Source organism: Jaculus jaculus, chromosome 8 (genome assembly GCF_020740685.1).
Source record: "Jaculus jaculus isolate mJacJac1 chromosome 8, mJacJac1.mat.Y.cur, whole genome shotgun sequence".
Taxonomy (NCBI): Eukaryota; Metazoa; Chordata; class Mammalia; order Rodentia; family Dipodidae; genus Jaculus; species Jaculus jaculus.
The window spans coordinates 46,168,561-46,181,150 of NC_059109.1; the positions used below are offsets into that span (position 1 = coordinate 46,168,561).

The 12,590-nt window shown below is 41.0% G+C and overlaps 1 protein-coding gene across 3 annotated transcripts in view; it reads left to right on the top strand.

Moving 5' to 3' along the window:
- Cstf3 (cleavage stimulation factor subunit 3) overlaps positions 1–12,590 on the top strand; it is a 94,182-nt gene extending 81,592 nt beyond the window's left edge. For all 3 annotated transcript variants that reach the window (XM_045156835.1, XM_045156834.1, XM_045156836.1), the window contains 6 exons: positions 3,639–3,708; positions 5,548–5,743; positions 9,946–10,099; positions 11,199–11,293; positions 11,421–11,481; positions 11,880–12,590. In XM_045156835.1, coding sequence (XP_045012770.1) covers positions 3,639–3,708; positions 5,548–5,743; positions 9,946–10,099; positions 11,199–11,293; positions 11,421–11,481; positions 11,880–12,082 — 779 coding nt within the window. In that variant the 3' untranslated portion in view covers positions 12,083–12,590. The remainder of the gene's footprint in view (positions 1–3,638; positions 3,709–5,547; positions 5,744–9,945; positions 10,100–11,198; positions 11,294–11,420; positions 11,482–11,879) is intronic.

Here is a 12,590-nt window from a genome sequence, read left to right on the forward strand (position 1 = left end):
ACCTCTGATCCCACCTGCCTCCACCTCTCGTTTGCTGGGTTTATAGGTGTCACTCATGCCCTCTTGAACCCAGGGCTTTATGGATGCTATGTAAGCACACTAGCAACTGAGTTACATTCCTAACCTTCTAAATCATGAATTTACATTCACTGAGTAATAGTAAGTTCCTATTGACTCTGCAGAATGGTCTTGCTCAGGAAAGTATTGTCAGAAGTAGAATAGAGCTGCAAAGTTAGAATTAGAGGACCAGAATTGGGGCTGGAAAGATGGCTCTATGGTTAAGGCACTTGCCTGCAAAGCCTAGCAACCCAGGCTTCATTTCCCAGTACCCGCATAAAGCCAGATGCACAAAATGGTGCATGCATCTGGAGTTTGTTTGCAGTGGCTAAAGGCCCTGGAACACCTATTTTGTCTTTCTCAGTTTTTTTTTCTCTCTCTCTCTCTGTCTCTCTGCTTGCAAATAAGTAAAGTATTTAAAATAAACCAATAAGAATTTTTAAAAAGATCAGAATTGTTTATATTCTTCACTGCAAACTCTGGGCAATTTTTTTCCTGGGGGGGCATTTTTTAAAGCCCTCTTAGAGTTTGTGAGCAGCTTAGTAGCATAGCTTTTTGCCTACTAGGTGAGAAGTTCAGACCAGCATGGTGGGGGAAGGGCAACTACAGCCCCCAAAACTCAAAGACACCTGAGGTTACTGGGAAGGAACTTTATAAAGAAATATGTACTGGGGTTGGAGAGATGGCGTAGTGGTTAAAGCACTTGCCTGTGAAGCCTAAGATACAGGTACAATTTCCCAGTGTACAAGGTGGTGCATGCATCTGGAGTTTGTTTGCAGTGGCTGGAAGCCCTGGCACATGCCCATTTTCTGTATTTGTGTCCTTCTCTCTCAAATAAGTAAATAAAAAAATATTTTTTAAAAAAGAAGCATGTTCATTAGCCTCTTCAGTTTTCTATTCTGTTGCATTAGCAGCAACATAGCCATTCTTCACTGAATCCCTGCCTGTGCCAAGCATCATGCTAGGCAATGTAGCCACTCATATTTTGTATATAAATAAAGAAAATTTAGTCTTATTGATAGTTCAGGATAGGTAACTTCTTGCCAGAAATCTAACTAGAGCCAGATGGGTGTGGTGGCATACGTTTTTAATAACAGCACTCACAAGGCAAAGATGGGAGAATCACAGTGAGTTTGAGGCTAGCCTGGAGCTACAGAATGAGTACCAGGTTAGCCTGGGCTAGAGAGAGGCCCTACCTCAAAAAAAAAGAAAAGAAAAGAAAGTTAGCCAGGTGTGGTGGCATATGCCTTTAATCCCAACACTTGGGAGGCAGAGGTAGGAGGATTGCCTTGAGTTCAAGGCCACCCTGAGACTATATAGTGAATTCATCCTGGAATTCACTGCTGTAGCAAAACCCTACCTTGAAAAACCAAAAAGAGAAAGAAAGAAAAAACTAAGATTACATAAAGTTGGTTTAAGGGCTGGAAAGATGGTTTAACGGTTAACACAGTTGCCTGCAAACCAAAGGACCCAGGCTTGATTCCCCAGCACCCACATGAGCCAGATGCACAAGGTGGCGCATGAATCTGGAGTTTGTTTGCAGTGGCTGGAGGTCCTGGCACACCCATTCTCTCTCTCTCTCTCTCCTCTATCTCATTCTTTCTCTCCTCTCAAATAAATAAATAAAATATTTAAAAAAAATAGCCGGGCGTGGTGGCACATGCCTTTAATCCCAGCACTCGGGAGGCAGAGGTAGGAGGATTGCTGTGAGTTCAAGGCCACCCTGAGACTCCTAAGCGAATTCCAGGTTAGCCTGGGCTAGAGTGGAACCCTACTTCAAAAATCCAAAAAATAAAATAAGAAAGTTCTTTTAAGAAGGGTGGAGAGATGGCACAGTAGGTAATGTGCTTGCTGCACAAGCATGAGGACCTGAGTTCCAACCTCAAGCACCATGTAAAATAGGAGCATGCTGGTGTGTGCCTGTAATCCCAGCACAGGGGAAGGGGGGACAGGAGAATCCCTGGGGCTTACTAGCTAGTCTGTCTAGATAAATTGGTGAGCTTTGGGTTCAGTGAGAAAACTTGTCTCAAAAAAAAAAAAATCTCAAGGTGTAGAGCAGTAGAAGATGCTTGATATTGATGTTGACTTCTGGCCTGTACATGCACATGTAGAAATGTACACACGCCCTCACACACAAATTTAGTTTAAGAAAAATTTTATTTTTTCTTGTTTTTTTTTTTGGAGGTAGGGTCTCACTCTATCCAGGAACTCACTCCATACTCCCAGTGTGGCCTCAAACTCATAGCAATCCTCTTGCTTCCCAAGTGCTGGGGTTAAAGGCATGTGCCACCACGCCCAGCCCTATGCAACTTTTTTTTGTTTTGTTTTGTTTTTGCAAGGTAGAGTGTTGCTATTATAGCCCAGGCTGACCTGACCTGGAATTCACTAAGTAGTCCCAGGCTGGCCTTGAACTCATAGAGATCCTCCTGCCCCTGCCTCTGCCTCAGCCTCCAGAGCACTGGGATTAAAGACATGTGCCACCATGCCCAGCTTCTATTTAACTTTTTTTTTTAATTGAACTCCAGATGTATGTTCCACTTTGTGTGTCTGGCTTACATAGGTCCTGGGGTTTCACACCTGGGTCCTTTGGCTTTGAAGGCAAGTGCATTAACCACTGAGCAATCCTTTCAGCCCTTACATTTTTTTTTAATGTATGTATGTTTGTGTGTGTGTGTGGCATGCAGGTGGAGGTCAGAGGACACCATTAAAGTGTCTGTGTTCCACCTTTGAGACAAGGTCTCTTGACTCTGCAAACAAAAGTCAGACTAGCTAGCCTGCATGTGCCACTTTGCATCTGGCTTTCAGTGGGCACTGGGGAATCAAAGTAAGGATAGCAGACTTTGCAACAAGCACCTTTAACTTCTGAGCCAGCTCTCTAGCCCATACTTAACGTTTTTAAAATACATTCTGTTAAATTGACTGGCATGAATATGGTCTTCTTTGGCTGAATACATTTAATCTGTCTTGGGCTTATCATGCATGTAAGCAGGTAGTAAACAAGATAGCTTACCCTAAAGCAATAAAACCAGCCATTCTGCTGGAGTAAAAGAAAACTTTATTGAGGTAACTATAAGTGTACCATTCAGTGGCTGGTAGATTTACTGTTAGATTCCTAATTTTTATAGGACCCACTAGAATTTAAATAAGAAAAATCATTTTCCTATTTTAAGATATAAAGAAGTTCCTACAACTTAAAACTTAATCCACTTCTGTCTACCATTCACCCATTCATTTTCCATTTGCATATTTACCCAACCTTGATGTCATTATGAATTAACTAGTTAAGACATCAGTGTGCACTGCAAGTATACTGTTTTAGTACAGAAGAGAGCTGAACCAGGGTTTAAAAGGCTAGATTTCTGATTACAGCTTTTTTACTCAGTAACAGTGAAAATCAGTCTTTTTGAACCTCCAAGTTTCCTCGTCTGTGAAAACCATGTGTGACGAGTTATTTTTCTGCATTGGATTTTTGTGAGAATTAACCTGAGATAATGTTTGTTTTTCTTTTTTCTTTTTTTAAATACATTGTCGAATTGTAAAACTATTTCTTTTTAATATTTAAACTTTTTAAAATATCCTAGAGGACAATAATACCCGGGTTTTGTTTGAACGAGTTTTAACATCTGGAAGCCTTCCTCCTGAGAAGTCTGGGTAAGCCACTGTGAAATGTGTTGGGCAGGTTCTAAGGGCAGTGTTCCTACTTGAACTGTGATCTGGGGGTGAATGTTTGCTTGAATTTGACTTTCAGGAGAAATTTTCCTTGTCTCTCTAAGCTCATTTCATCTAACTGCTATATTGTTACATATTTTTAAGATTGCCTACTTATTTAATACATCTAGAAAATAACTGCTAGAAAAGAGTTCTGAAATTTATTTCCCTAAGTGAGAGGTGGGTTTTTACATTTATCTCCCTTACTTGGAAAGAGAAGACTCTTTTTTTTCTGTTGTTTGTTTTTGAAATAGGGTCTCACCCTCATCTAGACTGGCCTTGAACTCAGAACAATCTTCCTACCTCAGTGTCCCAAGTGCTCTGATGACACTTCTGATATGGTGAAAGTTTGTCTTCCGTGGGACATCCCCACTGTATGCTTTTTACTCCGTATCAGTTTACCAAGCAGAGGAGCCGTGTATATAGTTAGCCAGGAGAGCACGGCTATGGAGTTGGGTTCAATTTCCAGCTTAACTTACTAAACAGTGGGAAATTTCATAAGCTTATAATCTTCACTTCCTTACTGAATCACAAAAATGTCTGTTAATATAGGCTTTTGTGGTAGTCCTGTCCCTGGCATACTTTAGCCCAAAGATGCCTGATAGCATTTAACTAACTTCAGCATTAATTTTGGCTGTTAAAACAATGATGAGGCACCAGTTTGTCCCCAGTGATTGATATTAATTAATTAATTTAATTTAACTTATTTGAGAGAGAGAGAGAAAAAAAAGAGGTAGATATATAGAGAGAATGGGCACACCAGAGCCTTTAGCCACTGTAAACAAACTCCATACACATGTGCCGTTTTGTGTATCTGGGTCCTGAGGAATCGAACCTGGGTCCTTTGGCTTTACAGGCAAACACCTTAACTGCTAAGCCATTTCTCCAGCCTTGATTCATACTAATAAGAAAAAAATAAAGATCAATCATATTAGATTTTGGATTTTTTTTTTTTTTTTTTTTTGAGGTAGGTTCTCTGTCTATGCCAGGCTGACCTGTAATTCACTATTTAGTCTCAGAGTAGCCTCCAACTCATAGCAGTCCTCCTACTTCAGCCTGAGTGCTGGAATTAAAGGCATGTGCAACCATGCCTGGCTGTAATATATTTCTGTTCATACATTAGATGCATGTATTCTATGTCATAATTCATAGCCATAGAAAAAATAGTGAAGCCACATTTTTTTCAGGAAAAAGTATAAAAATCGATCTGCTTTCCTTCTCCACCCACAGTTTTTCTCTGGTGTCGCTCTTGTTTGCCTCAAATAGGGAAATATGCTTTAAAAGGGCTTCAATGTTCAAGTATTTAGGGGGAAATACTATGTAGTTGATTTTCAAAACCTTAGGCAAAAATAAAATTAAACAGATATGGCAAAAAGTTTTAAAACTGGATAATGATAGTCTTTATACTGTCGTTTCCCCCCCCCCTTTTTTTTTCTCTTGAGGTAGGGTTTCACTCTAGCCCAAGCTGACTTGAAATTCACTATGTAGTCTCAGGGTGGCCTCGAACTCATGGTAATCCTCTACCTCTGCCTCCCAAGTGCTGGGACTAAAGGTGTGTGCCGCCACACCCGGCTCTACTATCCCTTTTTTTTTTTTTTTTTGAGTTAGGGACACTATACCCAGCTCCTATACTGTATTTTACAGTTTGTAATTTTTATTTCATTTTAAAAGAAACCTTTCATAATTTAAGAAGGGAAGAAATTAAGACTTTTTTTGCAAATATACTTTAACCCTGCCCCATACTTAGAATAATTAAGTATTGATATATTTACTTTCTTACAGAGAAATCTGGGCCCGATTTCTAGCTTTTGAAAGTAATATTGGTGATTTAGCTAGTATACTCAAAGTGGAGAAACGACGGTTTACAGCATTCAGAGAAGAGTATGAAGGCAAAGAAACAGCTTTACTGGTAGACAGATACAAGTTCATGGACCTATACCCATGTTCTGCAAGTGAACTGAAAGCACTGGGCTACAAGGTAGGTGCTTGGATCTGGCGATCTGTAACTGTTTACTCTTTCAGTGTTGTGGAAGAGTGCATTCAAGCCAGGTGTGGTGACGCACACCTTTAATCCCAGCACGTGGGAGGCAGTGGTAGGAGGATTGCTGTGAGTTCAAAGCCAGCCTGGAACTTCAGAGTGAGTTCCTGGTCAGCCTAGGTTAGAATGAGACCCTACCTTAAAAAAAAAAAAAAAAAAAAAAAAATTAGGAGTTGGGCATGGTGGTATATGCCTTTAATCCCAGCACTCGAGAGGCAGAGGTAGGAGGATTGCCATGAGTTCAAGGCCACCCTGAGACTACATAGTGAATTCCAGGTCAGCCTGAACTAGAGTGAAACTCTGCCTCAAAAAAAAAAAAAAAAAAAAAAAAAAGTAGCTGGAGAGATGGCTTAGTGGTTAAGACACTTGCCTGCAAAGCCAAAGGACCACTGTTTGATTCCCCACGACCCACGTAACAGTCTGGAGTTTATTTGCTGGATGCCCTGGCACACCCATTCTCACTCTCTCTCTCTCCTTCTCTCTCTCTCTCAAATAAATGGATACTTTTCATTCTAAAGTCAATTCTGAAAAATATATATTAATTAATAAAACAAAAAAGTAGTGATTGCTCTTGATTAATGAAAATTGAGCATAAAAAGCAGCTAAACCAAATGAAAGATATTTGAGAGAGATAGCAAATGCTATTCAGTACCTGAAACTATCAATGCCTTAAGTCCAATGGACTGATAGGAAAGGTGTGGAAGAAAGAAAAACTAAAGAAAAAAATGCCTCTTAGGTACTATCTTTTTCCTAGAAATTGTAACCAAACTGATAATATGTTTGTTTGTTTATTTCCAAGGAGAGAGAGAGAGAGAATATGCACAGTAGGGCTTCTAGCCACTGCAAACAAACTCCAGATGCATGCGCCACTTAGTGTATCTGGCTTTACATGAGTACTGGGGAACCAAACCCTGGTCATTAGGCTTTGCAAGCAAGTGCCTTAACTGTTGAGCCATCTCTCCAGACCTGATGAATATGTTTTGACAGAACTTAAACCAAATGGAGTTGCTGTTGCAGCTTTTGTGAGATATAATGAAGAAACTGAACAAGCATGATGACTATCTCAGTAATGGAGAACAAGAGGCAGGAGGATCACAAATTCACTGCCAGCCTGGGTTATGAGAGCAACTTGTCTCAACTAAAGCCCCAGCTTGTTAAATCCATAAAGTTTCCCGAGAGATTAGTCTTAAAACTGCTTCTTCCAACACCAGTAGGGAAATGATCCTTCTAAGGATGGACCTCTTCTATATATGCTACTGAGTCATAAGGAAACAGATCTAGCTCCTGAACTTGATTATGCAAGGGGGAAAGATTAGTGTTTACATAACCTTAGAAAAATAGCTGGGCATGGTGGCGCATGCTTTTAATTCCAGCACTTAGGAGGCAGAGGTAGGAGGATTGCCTTGAAAGAAAGAAAGAGAGAGAGAGAGAGAAAGAGAAAGAAAGAAAGAGAGAGAGAGAGAGGGAGAGGGAGAGAGAGAGAGATAGATTGCCTTTGTGGAAAACCATTGCTCATCATTCTTCATCTTTTTTTTAAAGATTTTTTTTTTCATTTTTATTTATTTGAGAGTGACAGAGAGGAGGAGAGAATGGGCATGCCAGGGCTTCCAGCCACTGCAAACGAACTCCAGATGTGTGCGCCCCCTTGTGCAGTGCATCTGGCTAACGTGGGTCAAGCCTCGAACCAGGGTCCTTAAGCTTCACAGGCAAGCACTTAACCGCTAAGCCATCTCTCCAGCCCATCATTCTTCATCTTTTTGTGCCATCTGAATGAACAGAGGCCAAGATGGAAATCCCCAAAGAAGCCATTCAAACCAGAGTCCTTGGTTGGTTCTTCTCAGTTAGGATATTCTTTCTACTTTTTCCTCAATGCCCTCTTTTGGCCTAAGTCTCACTGTATCTGAACCAAATTAAAGACCTGAGGAAGCCAGGTGTGGTAGGAACACATGCCTTTAATCCCAGCACCCAAGAGGCTGAGGTACTAGGATAGCTGTGAGTTTGAGGCCAGCCTGAGACTACATAGTGAATTCCAATTCAGCCTGTGCTACAAGGCCCTACCTCAAAAAAAACAAACAAACAAACAAAAAAAAAAACCAAGAGAAAAATTCTACGGAATTTAACTTTAGACCAGTGCTGTGCCTGACTCCTGTTCTAAATCAAAGGGTCCCTAATAATCTGTGCTGAGGAACGAAATTTCTACTTCTAATGAAAAACCAATGACATTTTAAGATGACTTTCTCAGCTTTTCTAAGGTGAAAATGGAATTAAAGAGGTTACTAATGAAAAAGATTTAGGGCTGGAGAGATGGCTTAGCGGTTAAGCGCTTGCCTGTGAAGCCTAAGGACCCTGGTTCGAGGCTCAGTTCCCCAGGTCCCACGTTAGCCAGATGCACAAGGGGGCGCACGCGTCTGGAGTTCGTTTGCAGAGGCTGGAAGCCCTGGCGCGCCCATTCTCTCTCTCTCCCTCTATCTGTCTTTCTCTCTGTGTCTGTCGCTCTCAAATAAATAAATAAATAAAAATTTTAAAAAAAAGAAAAAAGAAAAAGATTTAGCTACTAAGCAGAACTACTGTTTGAATAATAATTTTTTCAGCTGTGTTTAGTTCTACTTTGTGCTTACTCAGGTAGACTCACCAACACTATCTGAGCACATTTGGAGAACATAAAATGGGATAGGCCCTCTGTTAACAGGTGACTGTAGTATTCCTTTGGCATATGTTGGAAACTTTCTAACCTTGACACGACACTGTGCCAGTACGTTGAGAAGCCTCTGGATTGGTCAGAGGTCAGAACTCCCAATTGTCATTCTTATGAGTTATGGTGTCCTTTTAGAGCCGCATATGTTACTAATTGCTTCAAAGAGGAAATACAGCCAATGGTTAAACTTGGCTGATAACCAGTAGCTGCCAAGTATGTGTTCCTTGTCTCTGTTTTGTTACCAAGACCCTGTGATAAGTGTAAATGCTGATAAACCTTATTTTGGTTTTCATGCAACAGGATGTCACTTAGATCTAAGTTCTTCACTTCAACTGAGATGTTCTTCAATGCTAGTGGAAGTGAGATATCAAGTTTAATCTTGAATTTTCTTGGCTCTCTACTTGGTGTCCCACTTTACAATTCTTCTACAAAAGTTTGTATCTGTCTTGTAAAGGTCCTACCTGCAGATACAGTGTAGTTATTTAGCTGGGGCTAAAGCAAGATTATAAAAGTCTTCAGAGCCAATAGCTTCCTTTATTTAGTATTTAACAATCTTTTTAAAAGTATTTTTAAAAGTTTATTTATTTATTTGCAAGCAGAGAGAGAGAGAGAGAATGGGCACACCAGGGCCTCCAGCCACTGCAGAAAATAACTCCAGATGTGAGTGCCACCTTGTACATCTGGCTTACTTGGATCCTGGGAAATCAAACCTGGGTCCTTTGGCTTTGCAGGCAAATGCCTTAACTGCTAAGCCATCTCTCCACCCCTTAACAATCTTTTTTAAAAAAATACTTTCAGCCAGCCATGTGGCACACATCTTTAATCCCAGCACTCAGGAAGCAGAGGTAGGAGGATGGCAGTGAGTTTGAGGCCACCCTGAGACTACCTAGTGAATTCTAGGTCTGCCTGGGAGACCCTACCTCGAAAAACAAAAACAAAAAATTTCATTTATTTATTTGAGAAACAGAGTATGGGCATGCCAGGACCTCCTGCCACTTAAAGCAAACTCCAGACACATGTGTCACTTTGTGCATCAGCCTTTACATGGGTACTGGGGAATTGAACCCAAGCTGTTAGGCTTTGCAAGCAAGGGCCTTTAATTGCTGCACCATCTCCACAGCCCAACAACCTTTATCATTATGAAAGTTTATGCTTTTCCTTCTCTATTGTCTTTCTGTGTGTTTAACCCAATTATCATTTTGTTGGTTTTTTGTTCAGAAGTAAGGTCTCACTCTAACCCAGGTATACCTTGAACTTTCTCTGTAGCCTCAGGCTTGTCTTGAATTGGTGATCTTCCTACCTCAGCCTTCCAAGTGCTGGGATTAAAGGCATGTGCCATGCCGCCCAGTTTAATCCAGTTACTGTCACTGTCCTCAAAATTATAGACTTGTACAATTATGCTCTATAAGTTCCACTTTCAGGTTTTGGGTTTTTCTGCATTTTTCAGGATGTGTCCCGTGCGAAGCTCGCAGCTATAATTCCAGACCCGGTTGTAGCTCCTTCTATAGTGCCTGTTCTGAAAGATGAAGTGGACAGAAAACCAGAGTACCCTAAGCCAGACACTCAGCAGATGATTCCATTTCAGCCACGACATTTAGCACGTAAGCTATGACTTTAGATCCAGTTCTGAGACTCAGCTTGTTTGTGGGTTGAAATCCATGGCAGGTAGGGGAGTAACCTGGCCTTTTCGGTGTTAGGTTAGTTAAACTTAGGCTCAGTGTGACAGGTGATTTGGCAGTAATCATTGAAACAGATGAACTAAGAATGTCCTAAAAACAGAACTCTGAGTGATACAGATTCCAGTGACCCATTTTGGCAATGATACTTAGACTGTTTTAGAAATCATTGCTATTGTACAGATTATTTGAACAGCTAGAAACTTGATTCTGTGATGTCACTGGTATTACTTATAGTTATGGTTAGTAGCTCCTCCAGACCCTGTTTGAACAAGACTGTTGTGATTGGATATGTTTGCAACTGATTTTAAACAGGATTGCTGAACAAATACTGTGTCTCTGACAAAAAACATCCTTTAGTTCAGCCCCCAGGGTTACCTTATCTGATGTCACCCACTTTTCTTTGTCCCAGTAACCATGAGCCTGAGACTGCATTTCTTATGTGAGCATTTCAGTTGGTTAAGTATATAAAGCATTATTATTATTTTTTTCACTTTTTGAGGTAGGGTCTTGCTTGAGCCCAGGCTGACCTGGAATTTACTTGGTAGTCTCAGGTAGTGATTGATGGTGATCCTCTTACCTCTGCCTCCCAAGTGTTGGGATTAAAGGCATGTGCTACCATGCCCAGATCAGTGTTGTTTTTTTTTTAATTTTTTTAAATTTTTATTTATTGAAAGTGATGGACAGAGAGAGAGAAAGAGGTAGATAGAGAGAGAGGCAGAATGGGCACGCCAGAGCTTCTGGCCATTGCAAACGAACTCCAGACTCGTGCGCCCCCTTGTGCATCTGGCTAACGTGGGTCTTGGGGAACTGGGCCTCGAAGCGGGGTCCTTAGGCTTCACAGGCAAGCGCTTAACCGCTAAGCCATTTCTCCAGCCCAGATCAGTGTTTTGATTTTTTTTTTTTTTAACATACACAAAAAAGCAAGGGAGACAAAGAAAACCACTGAGTATGTTCCACCACTTGGCTCCTCTTTCCCATACAGAACTCTTCACCCATGTGGCTCACACTTTCTTTCTCACAGCTCCAGGCTTACATCCTGTCCCTGGCGGAGTGTTTCCAGTGCCCCCTGCAGCTGTTGTTTTAATGAAACTTCTCCCTCCTCCTATCTGTTTCCAGGTTTGTTCACTGTATTTATTGTTCTATGGGCTACAGTAATTGTATGCTTTTTCTCTTGTGTAAGAGGAAGCACAAAATAGTTATTTTGTTGGGTTACTGGAATTAAAATTTATTCATGTCATAATAGGGTCCTTTTGTACAAGTGGATGAACTAATGGAAATTTTCCGAAGATGCAAGATACCAAATAGTGAGTGATGACAGCTACATTTTCAGTATGTAATTCACACTAGAGTCTCCCAAGCAGAAGAGTGTCCTCTGCCTCTTAAGGTTTCTGAGTCAAACTGTCTCTTCTACAAAAGTGCAGTGATGCCCAGAAGTGAGCTGAATCCTCAGTAGCAGAGATGCTTGTTCATATTCTCAGTAAAATGTCATCCAGGGTTATCGTTCCTATTCATGTGGACATGTACTGTCTGATGTGGTTATAAATTTACTAGCAGCTTGCAATTTAGTGGCGGTTATACTATTGCATGCTTTGCTAGTAGCAGCCTATGAAATGACCTATAAAGTATCCAAAGTAGAACACACTCTTTTATAGTAGCATCATTTGAAACATCCTCTAATGCCCTTTTTGTTCCACCCCAACAGCTGTTGAGGAAGCTGTGAGGATCATTACTGGTGGGGCTCCAGAGCTCGCTGTGGAAGGTAATGGCCCGGTAGAAAGCAACGCAGTACTCACCAAGGCTGTCAAGAGGCCCAATGAGGATTCAGATGAAGACGAAGAAAAGGGAGCAGTCGTCCCCCCTGTTCATGATATTTACAGAGCACGGCAGCAGAAGCGAATTCGATGAGAGCCTCACAACCTGCCTGCCTCTGAAAGAAAACTTACCCAGGATTCCCTTTTTGCCTCTTAAGTCCTATGTTTTAAAAGGGACAATACTTTGTTACAAGGTTCTTGGAAACAAAGTTGTATTGTCACTGGTGCCTCTATCATATGGTTCTTGAGAAAACAAACCTGTGTGGATTTTAGAATGGAGCTGACCTAGGCTCTAAGCAAGATAAGGCTCTAATAGTGTGAGATCAGTTTGGAATGGCCGAACCACATGTTGATCCCTTTTCAAGGGTGTCCTGTATGTGCCACTTGAAGATGTGTGAGTTTTCCACAGTTTTATTTTAAAAACTGGATGGCTTATGATTGTAACACATTTATCCCACTTTCTCAACAGCAGTTGTTCTGTTTGCTTCTAAAGATCCCACCCTGCTGCTTTGCTTCTATTGATGGCAGAGTGGGTGGAGTCTGTTTTGTAGTTTTAAATCTTAAAAAGGTCCTTTAAAGAATAAAAGGACCTTAGAAACATG